An 18,168-nucleotide genomic window follows, 5' to 3' on the forward strand; every position below is an offset into this window, starting at 1 on the left:
CTGGCTTCACTGCCTGGATGGTCCGAACTCAACTAGAAGAAGAAAGAAGAGGGGGAAAAAAAGAATAATCAGTTACAGTTTGATGAACTTGACCTACACCTGTGGATGCAGTAGCTCAAAAGAGGGAATAAATACTTACAGTGAGGTTCATTCCCATTCCCTCGATACACAGGATAGACGGATGAGCTACCCAAAATGGTGGGGCTACAAAGGCAAGAAGTGACTGGCTTGCAAGCTTTCAAAAGGGAGCCTAGATCCAGAGGGTGCAGAGGAAGGTAGAATCTCCACTGAGTAGTATCCAATCTGTATGGGCGGGGCTGATGAAAGGAGATGGGGATAGGTCTCTTGTGGTACAATAGTGAATAATTGATATCAGAACTGACTCTGAGGGTTGGAAATGTAAAGGTAGACGTTTTGTAGCAAAAAGAAGGGAGTGGTTGACTTTGTAGTCCAGGAGTAGAGGTCCCTGGGACCATCAGGGGAGAAGAGCGAAATGTGGGACCCTACCCAGATAAAGTGATGCCAGAGATGGAGGCAGACACAGTGACGTGGAGAGATGGAGTGGCTAGGGACTCGACCCAGAGAAGGGAGAGGGGCTGTGTGCTGACAAGGGTGCAGGCTTGCAGGGTATACCCTTTGGTTGTTTGATGATGTATGGAGGGGATTATAATCATGGCAGTGAAACGATATACGATAGGATGAATGTAAGCTAATGTTCTCCCATGTAAACTATGACATAAATTCACAATAAAACATTAAAAAAAAACTGTTATAAATGACATTTAGATACTGTTCATGGTGTGGTTATGGTATTATGATGTTGGAGAATATTGAAAGTGCCAAGAACCAACAGATCCATGTTGGAAGAAGTGCAGCCAGAGTGCTCCTTGGAGGCCAGGATGGCCAAACTTCATCTCTTGTACTTCGGACATATTGTCAGGAGGGACCAGTCGCTTATCATGTTTGGTAAGGTAGAGGGGTCAGAGAAAAGAGGAAGACCCCAGCGAGATGGGTTGGCTAAGTGGCAACATCAATGGGCTCAAGCGTGGCAACAGTTGTGAGGTTGGCCAAGGACTGGGCAGTGATTCATTTTGTTGTGCATAGGGTCGCTGCTCGACTCAATGGCACCTTACAACAACAATAACATGGTGTGGTGCTGTGAGTTAATGTGCTAGACTCAAAAGTCAGTTTGAACCGCAAGGTTGGTGGTTCAAGCTCACCAGTCGCTCCTGGGAAACCCTATACAGGGTTGCGATGATTCAGAACTGACTCAGCACTTAACAGCAACTACATGGTAGCCTTGGTGACCTGAGACTTGGCTTTCCTCTGGGTAGTTTTGAGATCTGCTCTTGGGATGGCAGTCACATAAGAGTTATTTGTCCACTTTTGTAATTTCCCCTGGAGCAGGACGTTCTGTATTTTGTAACAGTCAAGGAAGAAAACAAGCCCTCCCGAACTTCTCGATAGAAGTTTGCCAGAGGCATTTTGCAACAAACTGAACATGGAAAGTTTACAATTTGTCTAATTTATTTTCAGAGAAATCTGCACAAGCAGCTTACCTTAAAAGCAGTGGAGGGTGGCGGGGGGTCGTGTGTGCTGCTGTGTCCACTCAGACATATAACAACCTGGATAGGGTTTCTGAAGGAGCTTTGGTAGCGTAGTGGTTACAATGAGGCTGCTACCCTCAAGGTCAGCACTTCAAAACTGCCAGGTGTTCCAAGGGAGAACGATGAGACTTTCTGCTCCTGTAAAGATTTACAGCCTCGAAAAACCTCATCTTTCTCCCATGGAGCGACTGGTAGATTTGAATTGCTGACCTTACAGTTAGCAGCCCAGTTCATAATCCACTACACTACCAGGACTGTTTAAAAGCAGTAGGTACAAGGAACAGTTCATGGGAGTTCAGCTGGAGATGATTAAAATAAAGGGTTTGGGAAAAGCAGATAGAAAAGGGGTCAGCTGGGAAGACTGGTGAAGCTGGCGGGTGAGCATCTTGTTGAGCGAGCTCAGCATGTTCAAGGACATGGTGTAGCCAGGGCTTCAAACCCTTCCACACTGGTTCAGTGATGGCCGGAAAAGCAAAATTAGAACGTACTCAATTTTTCAAACTTTGCGGTTAGGTGGAAATACAACGGGAACTGGAAAAATGATTGAGTCAAAAGTCCTGGGAAGAGCCATTTTGGGAGCCTGAGGTAGGATATGAGGTTATTGACAGGAATGTGGAGAGAGACACACCTTCAAGGAGGCTCAGCAGGCAGCCATCATTTTGCTAAGCACCTGTGTTTCCAGTGTGCAGGTCAAGGGATTTGCGTGCTGTGCAGGACATCGCCCCATAAGACTTCCTGTTTCAGTCATCATTCCGGTTCACCCATGTTTTTACAAATTTGGGCCCACTCTGGCTTTGCTCTATGGGTCTTGACTGAGCCAGGAAGAAGTGGTTTGAAGCCCTGGGAGTCGGCATACAGTGGAGGATTGAAGGGTGGGCTCTGTGGTGAGATAGATGGGAGAGGTAGGCAATGGTTGGTTTAAATCATAGACTCTCAGGTCTTTCACCAGTAAATTGTAGGTTCTTGGTTGGAAATAAGTCATTAAAAACATGAAAACACTTTCCTGTTATTCTTGCAAAGGTGTTAAATGAGAGGGATGGTATTGGACTCAGAGATTACTCTCTCTGTTGAGTTGGTCTGCCGTGATATTCTTTAGAATTTGGACTTTGTGCTTATCAATTGAGACATTTTCTTTTCACTATTTTCTTGCCATGTAAGCCAGGTTTTGATACCAAAGAATGTCTGTTTTGGAATAGTTAATGGGAATGATCTGTTATGTAAATATTTGAAAGAGCACACCTGGACCTCTAATTGTATTTTTGTAATTAAAAGTTGCCTTTTAAATACATTTCTTTCTTAGACTTCCGTGAATGTTAAACTACCAGTTAATGTGATGTCAAGGTATAATTCAGAAGCAGCTGCTTGTAAAATGGCAGAGCCCTTTAATTTTGAGAAAAATGAAAGCAAGCTTGCACTACCCAGTTCTTTAAGAAGTCCCGGAGGACATCCGAATCATCCTAATTTCAGATTGAAAAGTCCAGAGAGTGGAAACAAAATAAACAGTTTTTTGCTTTGTGAACAAACCAAATCATATTTGGCTAGTCAGGAAGATATTTCAGTATCTTCAAGCCCTAATGGCATCATTGGAGAAGTGGTTGGATCCAAAGGAGACAGGAAGACGTTGCTCACAGGTGAGAGAAAACCTTTCTATTTCCTGATTCTGATGGTTTGGGGGACTTATCACATATCCACAATGGGCTATTAACCTGGTCCACCAGTGACCACCTGGTGGTATTTGCAGTTAAATGTTAATTTAGAGGGAAGAACCTTTTATCTAATATTAGCTCCTTTTGTCTTGACTGATCATGAAAGAATTCCTAGGGAAATAATATCTTCTTCCTGAGAAGAGAATCATCAGCAGATGAGCTGTGTTTTCCATAATCAAATAATCAGGCAAGAAATGTAGAATAGAAAAGAAGTCTGGTATCTCATGAGTGTTGTAAAGATGTTTAAAATGCCATACCAATGTTATGCATATAAAAGCCCGCTGCCATCAAGTCCAACTCGTAGTTGACCCTGTAGAGAGAGTAGAATTTCTCCTAGGGTTTCTGAGGATGTAAATCTTCCAAGGAAGCCAACTGCTACATCTTCCTACTTTTGGTTCACGGCCAAGCACTTAACCACTGTGCCACCAGGGCTCCTTTACCCACTGCCACTGAATGCATTCTGACTAATAGTGACTATAGATAGGGTTTCCAAGACTGTAAATCTTTTAGAGATCAGGTAGGCAGCCTGGGTAGCAGCAGCACAATGCCTAACCCACAGCACCTCCAGGATTGCTTCCATGCATATTGTGCAGTGCCATTGACTGGTTTCTGACTCAGTGACCCAGTGTAGGGTTTCCCAGGAGCAGCTGGTGGATTTGAACTGCCAACTTTATGATTCAAACTGACCTTGCAGTCCAGTGCTTATCCTACAGCAGCACCACACCAGGACTTTTAATGTATGTCTGTGTTGTTGTTTTTGAGTTTGTTCCGACATAGTGACCCTGTATAGGAGCAACTAGTGAGCTTGAACCGCTGACCTAGCAGTTCAAACCAACTTTGCAGTCCAGGTAATTAACCCACAGTGCCACACCTGGACTCCTTTATGTATATGTTGTTGTTGTTGTTAAGTGCCACCGAGTTGATTCTGACCCACAGAGACCCTGTATAGGGTTTCCAAGAAGCAGCTGGTGAGCTTGAACCACCAACCTTGTAGTTCAAATGACATTGCAGTCTGGTGCATTAACCTACAGCAAGCGCCACACCAGGACTCCTTATGTACATACTAGTAGATCTACTACTAATGCTACTGTATACATAAGGAGTCCTGGTGTGGCGCTGTGGGTTAATGCACCAGACTCTAACATGGGCTCCTACTGTTGTACTGTGCTTAGACTGCAGAGTCGTTTGAACTACTGGTCAGTGGTTCAAGCTCACCTACTGTTCCTTGGGAAACCTATACAGGGTTGCTGTGGGTCAGAACCGACTTGACGGCACTTAACAACATCTTATTTGAAGACATTGGGTCCCCGATACTTAGATTTCCTTGATAAAGGTGGATGGTGATACAAACAAATGTGAAATGTTTGGAAGCTCTGTACAACTCAATGAACTGTGTTTTTCCAAGTAACCAATACATAATGTCACACAATTAAGTATAAAAGCCCACTCAAGTACAAGATGAGCCAGTGAATTTAATGTAGCAGTGTGGAAAGTTCATTGATGGGGTTTTAGATTCCGCATTGCAGCTAACCCATAGGAAACTATTAGTTGTTGAGTTTTTTGTGATAGCAATGAGAGAATATCCACAATTATCCAAGGAGGCCATTAAATAGTTTTTCTTGATGTAACTCATCTTTTCCTAAGACCTACTTGTCTTTGAAGGAGCTCTGGTAGCATAGTGGTTACGAATCAGGATGTTAATCTCATGGTCAGCAGTTCGAAACTACCAGCTGTTCCGTGGGAGAAAGATGAGGCTTTCTGCTCCTGTAAAGCTTTACAGCCTCGGAAACCCTGTACAGGGTCATTATGAGTTAGAACCAACTCCACGGCACATAACAACAACAACTTGTCTTTGGAGTCTAGGCGAGGCGCTGTGGGTTAATGCGCTGGGCTGCAAAGTCGGTTTGAAATGCAAGGTCGGCAGCTCACGCTTACCAGCCGTTCCTAGGAAACCCTATATGATGTTGCTATGGGTCAGAACTGACTTGATGGCATTTAACAACAACATTGAAAAAGTAAGACACTGCTTATTGACTAGTAGGTAGCATAGATTCAGGGCTACCAGAATGTAGCCCTTCTAATTTGAGTATCAATTATGGCACTTTGCACCTTTAGGAATAGCAAGAAAAGACTTGGCTTTCTTTAAAAATTGTTTTTCTTCCCCAGGAAATCCAGTGTTACCATTAAATGCTGGGAATATTTCACCACCCAAAAACATAAATGCTGTAAGTTGCATGCTTTTTGTTTGTTTGTTTTTTTGGGCTGTGTGTGTATCTGTTTGGTTAAAAATGTTTCAAGTATATTTTTTGTATTGCTTTAGTAATTATTCAGTTTTCAGGTACCAGTCAAAGTCAAACTTCTTCTTATTCTTGATTTACTATCTTTTATTTATTTATTTTATTTTTTTGTGTGTGTTTTGTTTTTCAAGGTTTTTATTGTGAATTGAGTGAAAGGTTACAGGGCAGATCATCAGTTTTACATTCAACAAATCATATACCTTCTTTTATTACAATGATTATAATCCCTTCTATGTACCATCAGTTAACAGTATTTCTCTCTAGTCACTTTAGCTTCTTTTATTATTTTTTTAAACACTCAGGAATATATAATAATTTACACCACCAAAGGGCACATTCTGCAAGTCTGCCTCTTAGCCGCCATCTCTTAGTCCTCTCTTCCCATGAATCTAGAGTATTTATTTTTTAAGTTTATGTACAAAACAGAGTCCTGGTGTGGCACTGGACTACAAAATTGGTTTGAACTGCAAGATTGGTGGTTCAAACTTGCCAGTTGCTCCTTGGAAACCCTATATACGGTCACTCTGGGTTGGAATCTACTCGATGATATGTAACACAACAACAATGTACAAAATATGGAGTCCTGGTGTGGCACTGCAGGATAAACATTGGACTATAATGTTGCTTGAGCCGTGAGGTCAGCGGTTCAAACTCACCAGTCACTCCTTGGAAATCCTATACAGGGTTGCTGTGAGTCAGAACCAACTCAACAGCACTTAACAACAAATGCACGAAATACTGCATAGAGACTCCATGTTCCCTTTATCTAGTCTCCCCGAATGGGAGCATCCTGAAGAAGTGTGATACAATCTCAGAAGAACAGATGTGGATGACGCCTGGCCCTTTATCTAGTCTCCCCGAATGGGAGCATCCTGAAGAAGTGTGATACAATCTCAGAAGAACAGATGTGGATGACGCCTGGTGTGGCGCTGTAGCATCAGCACTGACTGCAGACCACAAAGTTACAGTTCAAACCCACCAGCTCCTCCTCAGAAACCTTATTCAGGTTCGCTGTGAGTCAGAATCCATTCATTGGCACTTCAAACAACAACAGTGACCACAGACATTGACGCGGTAACAATACAGAATGTTTCTATTCCAGCAAGGGTCCTTTACGTTGCCTTTTTGTGGCCTTTATAACAGCTTGCCTCCCACCCTCTACTTCCTCCTTATCCTCTGGCAAGCACAGTTGTTTGGACTTGCTGTCATCTCTGGAGACTCACTGGGTTTGTTGCTTCTCATATCAGCACTATGATCTTTTGTATGTCTGAGAGCCATGGTGTGGCGCTCTAGGAAAAGCACTGAACTGTGAATCATAAAGTCAGCAGTTCCCACCCACCGGTCACTCTTGGAAACCCTATACAGGGTCACCATGTGTGGGAACCAACTCAACGACACATAGGAACAACAGTCAGTAGTCTGTGATATGGATGGATGGACACCGCCTGCGTTCAGCCTCTGAATTACATCTGGGTGGGTTGCCATTTTAACTGCTACAGATCAAAGTGTTACAAATTTTCCTATACAGTTTAGTGTGTGAAGACAAGTTTTATTGCTCAGGGATAATCGTCCAGGGTGCAACTGCCAAATCACAGAGCAGTTCTCATGTTTCGTTTTGTTTTTGTGGTTTTTTTTTCAAAGAAACAGCCAGTTCTCCAGAGTGGCTGTACCATGTTGCATTGCCACCAGTAATTATGAGTGAACCAGTTTCTTTGCTTCTCTTCCAGCAGTTGGTGGGGGTTTTTATTTTCTCCAATTCTGGTGACATTGCTCAATATATCATTGAAAACTATCATATCACATGCAAGTAAAATTTTTCTAAAGATAATTTTTAAATGCTTACAGCAAGCAGTACATTGACAGAAAGCTACCAGATTCACAAGCAAACATGGAGTGAGAGATATCATTGGTGACATCAGATGGATCTTGGCTAAAAGCAGAGAATACCAGAAATACGTTGATTTGTTTGATTCGTGTTTTATTCACTGTGGGAAGGCTTTTGGCTGTGTGGATCATAACAAACTATGAATAACGTTGCAAAGAATGAGTATTTCAGAACGTTAAATTGTGCTCAGGAGGAACTTGTACATAGGCCGAGACAGTCATAGAAACAGAACAAGGTGATACTGACTGGTTTAAACAAGAAACATGTGTGCTAGGGTTGTTCAGTCTGTATGCTGAGCAAGTAATCTGAGAAATTGCATTATGTGAAGAAGACTGTGGCATCAGGATTGGAGGAAGACTCATTAACAACCGGGGGTATGCAGATGATACAACCTTGTTTGCTGGAAGAGAAGAGGACATAAAATATTTATTGATGATCAGTGACCACAGCCTTCAGTATGGATTATAACTCAGTGTAAAGAAAACAAAAATCCTCACCACTGAACCAATAAATGCCATTATGCATTATGATAAATGGAGAAAATATTGAAGTTATCAAAGACTTCATTTTGCTTGGATCCACAATCAACACTCACAGAAGCAGAAGTAAAAAAAATCAAGTGACATATTGTATCAGGCATATCTGTTGCACAAGAGCTCTTTAAAGCGTTCACGAGTAAAGATAACAGTTTGAGAACTAAGATGGCATTTCATGTGCTTTAGATGCATATGAAAGTTGGACCTTCTATTAAGTAAGACTGAAGAAGAATTGATGAATTTGAATTAGGGTGTTGGAGAAGAATATTGAAAATCCTGTGCACTGCCAGAAAAAACAAACACATCTGCTTTGGAAGAATTGTAGCCAGAATGCTCCTTAGAAAGCAGGATGGTGAGATCTTATCTCTCGGTTTTTGAACATGCTATGAGGAGGGACCAGTCCCTGGAGAAGGACCTCACTCTTGGTAAAGTGGAGGAAAAAGAGGAAGGACCCTGTTTTTTGAGATGGATTGACGTAGTGGCAGCAGCAGTGGGTGCTTGAGCATAACAGTTGTGAGGCTTGCAGACGGGCGGGGTTTCTTTCCCCTAGGGTTGCTATGAGTCGGAATCTACTTGATAACACCTAACAACAATTTTCTTAGGTGTGTAGTGACATTTTATTGTGGTTTTAACTTATATTTCACTAGGAGTCCTGGTGTAGCGCTGTAGGATAAGCACTGAACCATAAGTTCGGTTTGAACCTCAAGATCAGTGGTTCAGACTCACCAGCTGCTCCTTGGAAACCCTAGACAGAGTCGCTGGGAGTCAGAACCGACTCAGTGGTCCTTAGCAACAATGGCTAGTGATGTTAAAGATTATTTTATATGCTTATTTGTCATCTGTGTATCTTCTTCGGTAAAACATTTCTATATGTCTTTTGCCTGGTTTCTAGGGCGGGGTTTTGGTTTTTTTTTTTGAGTTTTGAGTTTTGAAATATTCTTCATATATTCTAAATGCCAATCCTTGATCAAATATGTAGTTTTGTCTTTTCATCCTCTAACAGGATTTTTGCTGTAAGAGGGGAAGCTTAATTACCCTAAGACCGTGGCCCCAGCCACCTACTCTGTCCCAATTTTCTGATGCCACATTGGTGGGAGGAGGGGACATCCTGGGAGCCTGATGAGCTTGGACGTCTAGGCTTGCCATTCTACCTTTGCTGGTGGCATTAGCATTAGGGCCATAGTTTTTTTTCTGTAGCATTTGTCTGGAGTTCTTCACCCAAAATTCTCTTGGTAGATCTGTGGGATAAGCAGTGGAATGCTCACCAGAAGGTCATTGGTTCAAACCTACCGGCTACTCAGTGGGAGAAAGATGAAGCTCCTGTAAAAACTTCCAGTCTTGCAAACCCTGAGTAGGGTCCCTGTGGATTGGAATCAGCTGGGGGGCAGTGGGTCTGGGTGACTGGAATAGAGCGGTTAGTATCTAAAAGTTTTCTGTCTTGCTGGGCTACCCCTATTTGTTGAGGTTTTGTGTGTGTACCTTTGTGTATTTCCAGGCTGCCTGCTTCCCCAGCACACAGTCTGGGACAAAAAGAAAATAGGGAAAGGTCTGCCAGCTTCAGCTTCTCAGAAGCAGCAGTTCCAAACCTAGTTGTGTTTTTGTTTGTTATTACTAAGTGTTAATATTGCTATTCTTTTCTCTTAACTAGAAGCCTAACAATAATGTGCCTCCTGCAAAGTCAAAAAAAGTACACAAGTTGGTTGAGAATTCCTTATCTATAAACAACCCAGCACTCTTCAACTCCCTAGGACCTCCTCTCCGGTCCACAACTTGCCATCGCTGTGGCCTGTTTGGTAAGCGTGTTGTGCTTAGAAGCCTGTTGGGTGATTTCTCTATACATTAAAAAATAGAAAGAAAGAAATATATTACAGAAAATTTTAAACACATAGGGTAAGCACTGGACTTCTAACCAAAAGGTTGGTGCTTCAAGCCCACCAGCTACTCCTCGGAAACCCTATAAAGGGTCACTCTGAGTCGGAACCAACTCAACAGCACAGAACAACAGCCGCAGCAGCTAATGATGCTGAACATCTTTTCATGGGCTTAGTGGCATGTGTATCCTTTTGTGGAGACTTGTCCAAGTCCTTTGTCCATTTTTAAATTGGGTTGTTGATCTTTTGTTGTTGAGTTGTAGGTATTCTTTATATATTCTGTGTGTTCAATTCTAATCAGATCTAAGATTTGCAAACATTTCCTCCCATTGTATGGGTTCTTTTCATTTTCTTGGTGTAATGTTCTCTGATGTACAAAAGTTTTTAATTTAGATGAAATGCAATTTATTCTGACGTGATGCAGTTTATTCTGACTTGTTGCAATTTATTTTGACTTTTTGGTGTCATATCTAAGAATTCATTGCCAAATCCAAGGCCATGAAGGTATATCCCTATGTTTTCTTCTAAGAGTTTTGTGGTTTTAACTTAGATTGAGTCCTGGGTCCATCTTGTCCATGTGTGAGGTCCAGGGGTCCGGCGATTGTTCCCTTTGTAAAGTGTGCCGGGAGTGCTTTCCGGTCTGTCTCCCATTTGTCCTCCCTGTCTACCCTCCCACTGCTTTTCATCTTTCCTTTTTTCCTTGTATCTTGAGAAAGCTTTACAGGGTTAATCTTAATACTGATTTCTGCCCTCTTCCAAGGTCTTATGAAAGCACCCAGTGAGAAACAGCGCAGTTTCTTCACCTAGTCTTTTTGGATGTGATTAGTAGAATGTGGTTTGATATGGCTGGACATTGAACCCTTGTGCTCTTGACCGCAGATACCTGGAGTGATGCACTGACTGTGTTGTGTTCCTGTAGGATCACTGAGATGCTCACAGTGCAAGCAGACGTACTATTGCTCCATAGCATGTCAGAGGAGAGACTGGTCATCTCACAGCATCGTGTGCAAACCTGTGCAGCAAAAGTAAGTTGGTTCGTTTTTTAAAATGTTGATGGTTAGTGTCTGGCCTCCTCTGACTTCACCAACAGGAGGCAGAGAACCACCATCAGCATCCCCCTTGACTCCTATGAAGACGTCTCTCCATCCTATAGCCTCTTTTACCAATTTGGACACCAACCACCCCTCCCAAGGCATGCTGCTTTCTCTGCTGGGCTCGGGCTTTATTAGGGAAGTGAAGCGGGTCCAGATAAGGATCAGAAATGCTCTGGACACAGGTCCTCCTGTTGGGACAGCTTCTTCTCAACCGTGCCCGCAGGAGTCCGACTCTGTCATGTGACCCCATGGCCTTGGCCCTCCTTATGCGCTGCTCATAAATGCCCAGAGAGTCCTCTGCTGTGCCCTCGGTTGTACTGTCCAGTGGGCCAGGAGACCCGCCGCTGTGTCTTGTGCTCTTGGTTTCTCTGCCATTGAGTCTGTTCCAACTCACAGCGACCCTGTAGAGGGTTTCTGAGGAGTTCAAACCGACCTTGTCACCCAGTGCAGTAATATTAAACACATTTTTCTGACAGATTAAAGATCAAACCTATGTACAAGTTGTAACTGTCTTATTTACGCATAAGGAACCATTGTGGCACAGTGGGTTAAGCACTGGGCTGCTAACTGAAAGGTTGGGGGTTTGGTTCAAACCCAGCAGCTGCTCTGTGGGAGAAAGACGAGGCTGTCTGCTCCTGTCAAGATTTACAGTCTCAGAGATGCCAAGGAGCCACTCTGCTCTGTCCTGGAAGCCGTTGTTGGTTAAATGTTAGACTGAGGGAGAAAGGTGAGGCAGTCTGTTTCCATAAAGATTTATGGCCTTAGAAACCCTATGGGGTCTCCTATAGGTTTGCTATGAGTTGAGTTGAAATAGCAATTCATACCATATATCAAATCAGCAGTGTGTATATCAAAACATAAAGTGGACAAATCTGAAGTGAAAAGCTGCGAATTTAGGAGTTGTGAATAGTCCTAGTGTGGCGCTGTGTGTTAATGCGTCAGACTGCAAAACTGTTTGAACTGCAAGGTCAGTGGTTCAAGCTCACCAGCTGCTCCTCGGAAACCCTATACAGGGTCGCTATGGGTTGGAACCAACTCGATGGCACTTCACTACCACCACAACAACAAATATAGTTTCACTAGACAGTAAGTAGTAGTAAGTAGTAGTAAGATTTAGGACCCTAAGTGAGTTTGCTGTTTTAATGGACCAAGCGTTAGAATGCCTTACTTTTAATCATGTATATAATCTGAATTGTAATAAGGTAGGACTCTCAGAGTATGTCTCTAAAGCCAGCACAGATGAGTTGTGCTTTTAAAATACTTAAATATGACTGGTGTAACATTTACCATATTGCAAAACAGTGTCACACATGTAATCTCATTTAAATCTCTAAACCCTGTTGAGGTAATGTAGTGATATCTCTGTCATACAGATGAGAAAACTGAGATTTCGGAATTGTGACTGTCTCCTCGTCATTAGGAGACATTAGACTTCTGGAAGTAGGGCACCTATGTCTGTCTGTACAGGGTCTGTTACTGGCTAGCCGACATTGGAATGTTTTGCTTTAGCACCACTACTATGATTCTCTCTGCTTTTGCTTTTTGTGGATTTTGTCCATTGAGAATTTAACACAGACATAATTGGAGTGCTGGTGTGGCACTGTAGGAGAACCACAGGGTCAGCAGTTCAAACCCACCAGCCACTCCTCAGAAACCCTATGCAGAGAGGGTTGCTTTGAGTCAGAAGCAACTTGACAGCATTTAACAACAGCACTAACAGACATTTTTTAAGTGTAAATATTATAGTCCATTGGGTTTTTCTTTTTTTCAGTTTCCACAAACCTGAAGACAATAATTCACCTTTTGAAATAAACAACATGGAAGTGAAAAATGAGGTATAGTGTGCTTATTCATTGTCTTTAGAATAAATTTTTAATGACTCCTCATTACTACATTGAATAGTTAAGATAAATTAAATATTTAAAATTGATACATTTCACCACTCTTTATTTAAAAACAAAAGTTCCCCGTTTTTAATGAATCTGTGTACATCAGTCATATATAGTGATTGTTGGGGTCTTTGAGAATTGTGTATTTCCAGTCTTTTTCCAGAATGGACTTGAGATGGCTGCATCTCAATGTAAAATCCACCTGGACTGCTAAAGTATGGTCCATTCTTTTCATAGTCCCTGCGTCCATCCACAAGTTGTGTCGCTCTGTGTGCTGGCTTCTGGTAGGGTATAGTTAACCTGTCTAAGGGAGGATTGTTCTGTGAATATCTGTTCTCCAGTTAGATCATCCATCACATCTATCCAGCTCATGTTTGTAGTTTTCTTTTAGCCTCTTCTAGCTGTGCCTCTGCTATTTACAAAAAAAAAAACAAACACAAATCCAATTTCCTCAAATTCTGATAGAGCTGGACAAGTGCATGTTTATAAGATTTTTCCCTTTTCTTGTATAAGCTCAACATTAGCTTCCTAGCCTAGTGGTGGTTGGGGTGAGCCACAGTGTGGCCCACATGCCCATGAACAGGGGGTTTTAGTGGCTGTCGGAACTCTCCTCTGTCATGTGCTTTCTTAATCCAGGTGACTTTGGCGTCACTTCTAGGAAACAGTGATCACAGTATCATTGAAACACACTGACAAGTAATTCACTAATAATGTTTTATGTTTTTTTTCCCTCCCCCAAAAAACCAGAATGACTATCCAATTGGGATTACTAAAGAGATCACCCTTTGTACTGAAAAAATCATGTTTTCAGACCTGAGAAGTCTACAGCTCAGGAAATCCATGGAAATAAAGGTATTTGTTTAGTCTCCATAGAAATCTAAGCATCTGTATATTTTTATTTTCCCATTTCCTGTTTTTCACTTGAGTTTCTGTGGTAGCTGCCATATTTATCTGATTGTTTGCAACACTTGATTTTGCATCTTAGTTATGACGATTTAAGAAAATCACATTGGCGTTATGTTCCCAGTGAATTCTTGCATCTTTTCTGTCTTTGAAAGGGTACAATTACTGAATTCAAGCACCCAAGTGACTTTTATGTGCAGTTATATTCTTCTGAAGTTTTAGAATACATGAACCAGCTTTCCACCCGCTTAAAAGAAACCTATGCCAATCTGCTGGAGGAGGAAGATTACATCCCTGTGAAGGGGGAGGTCTGCGTTGCCAAGTATACTGTGGATCAGGTAACCCCTCAGGAAATGAATTGTTTAATAAACTTTGCTTTGGCCATATCAGCTCCTGAACACCAGAGCATTAAATGATGCATTGACTGGCTTAAATCCAGACTGGTTGCACTCTTGTTTCTCATCTGTGCTCTGCTTGGGTACCCCCCCGCTCCCGGACCCCCAAGTCTAGCCGTCTCCAGAAGCTGCCTGTAGGCTCCTAAGGGGCAGGTTGTAAACTGAGTGCTAGTCGTTTGTTGCTGCAGCTGAGGCTTTTAAGTGTGTGATAGAATCGACTGGTCTAGAAGAATGCTGGAGACACTGTGCATACTAAAGTGTCTTCACTAGACAAATTTGACTGAGTTAGGTTTTCGTTGAGTACCTCAGAACTGAACAGAAGACTCTCTTTCGCATGAGACTGGATGGAGTCCTGATATGTCGCTGTAGGATAAGCACTTGACCACAACGTCAGTTTGAACTGCAAGGTCGGCAGTTCAAATTCACCAGCCGCTCTTCAGAAACCCTACACAGTGAGCCGGAACTAGCTCAACAGTACTTAACAACAACAACAACAAATAGGTTGGATGGTCCTGGTTTGGCACAGTAGGATCAGCACTGGACTGACTGCTAACCACAGGGTCAGCAGTTCAAACCCACCAACCACTCCTTGGAAACCCTATACAGGGTCACTATGAGTCAGAACTGACTCGACATACTTAGCAACAGCAACGACATAGGTTGGGTGAGGGTCATTTTTTATTCCTTTAAACCTGGTGGTATGCCGTGGAGTCGGTTCCGACACATAGCGACCCTGTGCAGGGCTGTAAATCTTTACGGGAGCAGAAAATCTCCTCTTTCTCCTGCAGAACTGCTGGTAGTTTCGAACTGCTGACCTTGAGGTTCGCAGCCCGATTCGTAACCACTACGCTAGCAGATACTGTTGTAAGCAGAGCCCTGTTGTTGTCGCCCCTGTAGAGCTGGAACAGAGTCATCATACAGGATGTGGATATGGTGCAGAAGAAGGCCCAGGTGCTGTATATTGATTACGGGAATGAAGAAGTTCTCCCAGTGAACAGAATCCACCAACTCAACAGAAACATGGACTTGTTTCCTCCTTGTGTGAGTCTCTCTTACTTTCTCAATCCCTGGAAGTGCCCCAAGGAAGCTGTTTTTCGTGTCTTCATGGACATACTGTGTGTGCTCGTTCTCTTGTGACACAATCTGATGTTCACAAGACCTCACTGCTCTGGCTTTTGCTGTGGAGACCAGCATTTCTTGGCTGTTGTGGCTCCATTTGGAGTATGCCTTATTTAAGTTAAGTACTGTACTGTCTTGGGTGGTGGGGAATAGTTAGCAATTTTAGGCACATCTTACCAAATTGCTCATGAAAAAGCTACTTCTATGTTGGTTTCAGAGTCCTGGTGTGGCGCTGTAGAATAAGCTCTCGATCGCAAGGTCGGTTTGAACCGCAAGGGTGGCAGTTCAAACACACCAGCCATTCCTCAGAAACCCTATACGAGGTCACTTCGAGTTGGAAACGACTCGATGGCACTTAACAGCAACAACAAAATGTTGGTTACAGTTACTGGAAAGTGGACTGAATATATGCAAAAGTTTAAGGTTAATTTTGTTTTTGCCTTTCATGAATTCCTCAAGTTTCAGGCCCCAGAATTTTAAGCACTGAAAAGAGTGAGTGCACCAAGAAAGACAAATAATTACATTTAAAAAACCAGTTTCTCTGATTTTCCTTAAATTTTCAGTCTGAAATAGATTGTCTTTGAGAGTTCTTCAAATCCTTGATTAGAACGAGTCACTTGTAAATTTTGATTGTTGTTAAGTAACCAGGGCAAACTCTTTCAGGCCATAAAGTGCTTTGTGGCCAACGTTGTCCCGGCTGAGGGGAATTGGAGCAACGATTGTATCCAAACCATCAAGCCGCTGCTATTGGACCAGTACTGCTCCATCAAGATCGTGGACATCTTAGGAGAGCACGTGCTTGCCTTTGCTGTAGACTTTAAGTTACCAAGTTCAGGTAAGAGTGGAGTCCGTCTGTAAATTAGGCACTGAATGGTCACCCTGTCTCTCTTTACCTCTTCCTCAGAGAAGAAGCAGAACCATAACATGAGGACAGCTGAGACCCTCTCTGGAGTTGTTGGAATTGTGTCTGAAGATGTGACGTGGGTCTTTCTCTTGCAGCTGGCAGTTTGTCGGGGAGGTAGTAACAGATTCGTAGGATGGAGGGGCTAGAGGACTAGATCTAGACATGTTGCTATGGTGTACCATGGAGCCACTTCGGACTCATAGCGATCCTGTGTAGGGTTTCTGAGAGCGGCTAGTGGGTTTGCATCACTGGCCTTGAAGTTAGCAGTCCAGTGCTTACACTATATATATGCCACACCAGTGTTCTCTCTATATATTCCTATATATACTCTATGGGTATTACTGTACTGTCCTTGTAATAGATCCTTAATGGCAGTTCCCGGGTTCAGCTAAGGGTTACGCGCTCAATGACTAAATCAAAAGGTTGGCAGTTTGGACCTTGGAAGAAAGGCCTGGTGCTCTGTGTCTGAAGGCGGAGCCTTGACAGTCCTATGTGAGTGCAGTTCTGTTCTGCAGCCCATCAGGCCTCCTCAAGTCACAGTCGGCTCGACAGGAATTGATTTGTTCGTGGACTTTTTTTTTTTAATAGCCATTATAGTGTCGGCTGGGAGTGTGGTGGCTCTGTGGGATAAACACCAGACTGGGAACCACAAAATTGGCTGTTCGAGTCCACCAGCCGCTCTGAGGGAGAACGCTGAAGCTCCTGTCAGGTCTTACAGCTTCTAAAACCCTCTGCAGGGTCGCTGTGAGATGGCTCTTAACAGCAATATAATACCCATGCCTGTTTTCTACTTTTTTCTGGAAAGGGACTCAAGCATTTCTCTGTCCGTTCTTTTTTTTTTTTTTTTAAGAAAAGACACCCTTTTTATTGTCAATTGTGTGAAGTTTTACAGAACAAATCATCAGTCCCATATTCAACAAATCATAAACTTCATGTTATTACAATGATTGCAATCTCTTCATTGTACCATCAGTTAACAGTATTTACCTCTATTTTTTAAAATGTTTTATTGTGAATTATGTAATATTTACATGGGAGAACATTAGCTTTACATTCATCCTATCATGTGTCCATACAATCCCCTCCATGCATCACCAAAGGGTATATATACACACAGCCCCCCCTCCCCCCGGGTCTAGAGTCCCAAGCTGCTCCATCTCTCCACGTCATCGAGCATCGAGTATTGAGTATTTACCTCTATTCACTTTAACTCTTGCACTCCTCCCTATGTCTTCTGCTACCTTCATCTTTCCAGTGCCAACCTCCCTCTGGTTGTATATTAGCTTCCCCATCACCCAAGTGAATAGTTTTCCCTTCCCTCCCACTCCTAATAACCAGCATCGAATGTTTCTTTTATCAAGAAAACTTTCTTTTTACAACAGTGGGCTCATACAATACATGCCCTTTTGTGATTGACTAATTTCACTCAGCATAATGTCCTCCAGCTTCATCCGTGTCATCCATACATTTTATTAATTTAGTTTATTGTTCTCCTCTCTTCCTGCTCAGAATGTAAACTCCGTGAGGGTAAAATGTATGCCTTTTTTGTTCACAAATATAGCTTCAATACTTGCAACTATATCTAATGTGTTAGTAAGTGTCATTGAGTCGATTCTGACTCATAGCAACCCTGTGTAGGTTTTCTTAGCAGCAGCTGGTAGGCTTGAACCACCGACCTTGTAATTCAAACCAACCTTGCGGTCCGGTGCTTTATCTTACAGCACCAAACCGGACTTCATATCTGATATATAGTAAGTTTGTTGTTTTTTTTAAGGTTTTTATTGTGGATTGAATGAAAGTTTACAGGGCATAGCATCAGTTTTACATTCAACAATTCATATACCTTGTTTCATTACACTGATTATTATCCCCTCCATGTACCATCAGTTAACAGTATTTCTCTCTATCCACTTTAGCTTTTTAAAAAACACACAAACAAAAAAACCCACTCAGGCATATATA

The 18,168-nt window shown here is 42.5% G+C and overlaps 1 protein-coding gene across 1 annotated transcript in view; it reads left to right on the plus strand.

The window, feature by feature from the left end:
• Positions 1-2,976: 2,976 nt before the first annotated feature.
• The window catches only part of TDRD1 (tudor domain containing 1), a 53,964-nt gene continuing 38,772 nt past the window's right edge, over positions 2,977-18,168 (plus strand). The window contains exons 1-9 of the mRNA XM_006831375.1: positions 2,977-3,238; positions 5,480-5,538; positions 9,680-9,824; positions 10,822-10,927; positions 12,768-12,831; positions 13,633-13,737; positions 13,944-14,126; positions 15,081-15,224; positions 15,966-16,137. Of these exons, the coding sequence (XP_006831438.1) occupies positions 2,977-3,238; positions 5,480-5,538; positions 9,680-9,824; positions 10,822-10,927; positions 12,768-12,831; positions 13,633-13,737; positions 13,944-14,126; positions 15,081-15,224; positions 15,966-16,137 (1,240 nt within the window). The remainder of the gene's footprint in view (positions 3,239-5,479; positions 5,539-9,679; positions 9,825-10,821; positions 10,928-12,767; positions 12,832-13,632; positions 13,738-13,943; positions 14,127-15,080; positions 15,225-15,965; positions 16,138-18,168) is intronic.

Source organism: Chrysochloris asiatica, unplaced genomic scaffold (assembly GCF_000296735.1).
Source record: "Chrysochloris asiatica unplaced genomic scaffold, ChrAsi1.0 scaffold00003, whole genome shotgun sequence".
NCBI classification, from domain to species: Eukaryota; Metazoa; Chordata; class Mammalia; order Afrosoricida; family Chrysochloridae; genus Chrysochloris; species Chrysochloris asiatica.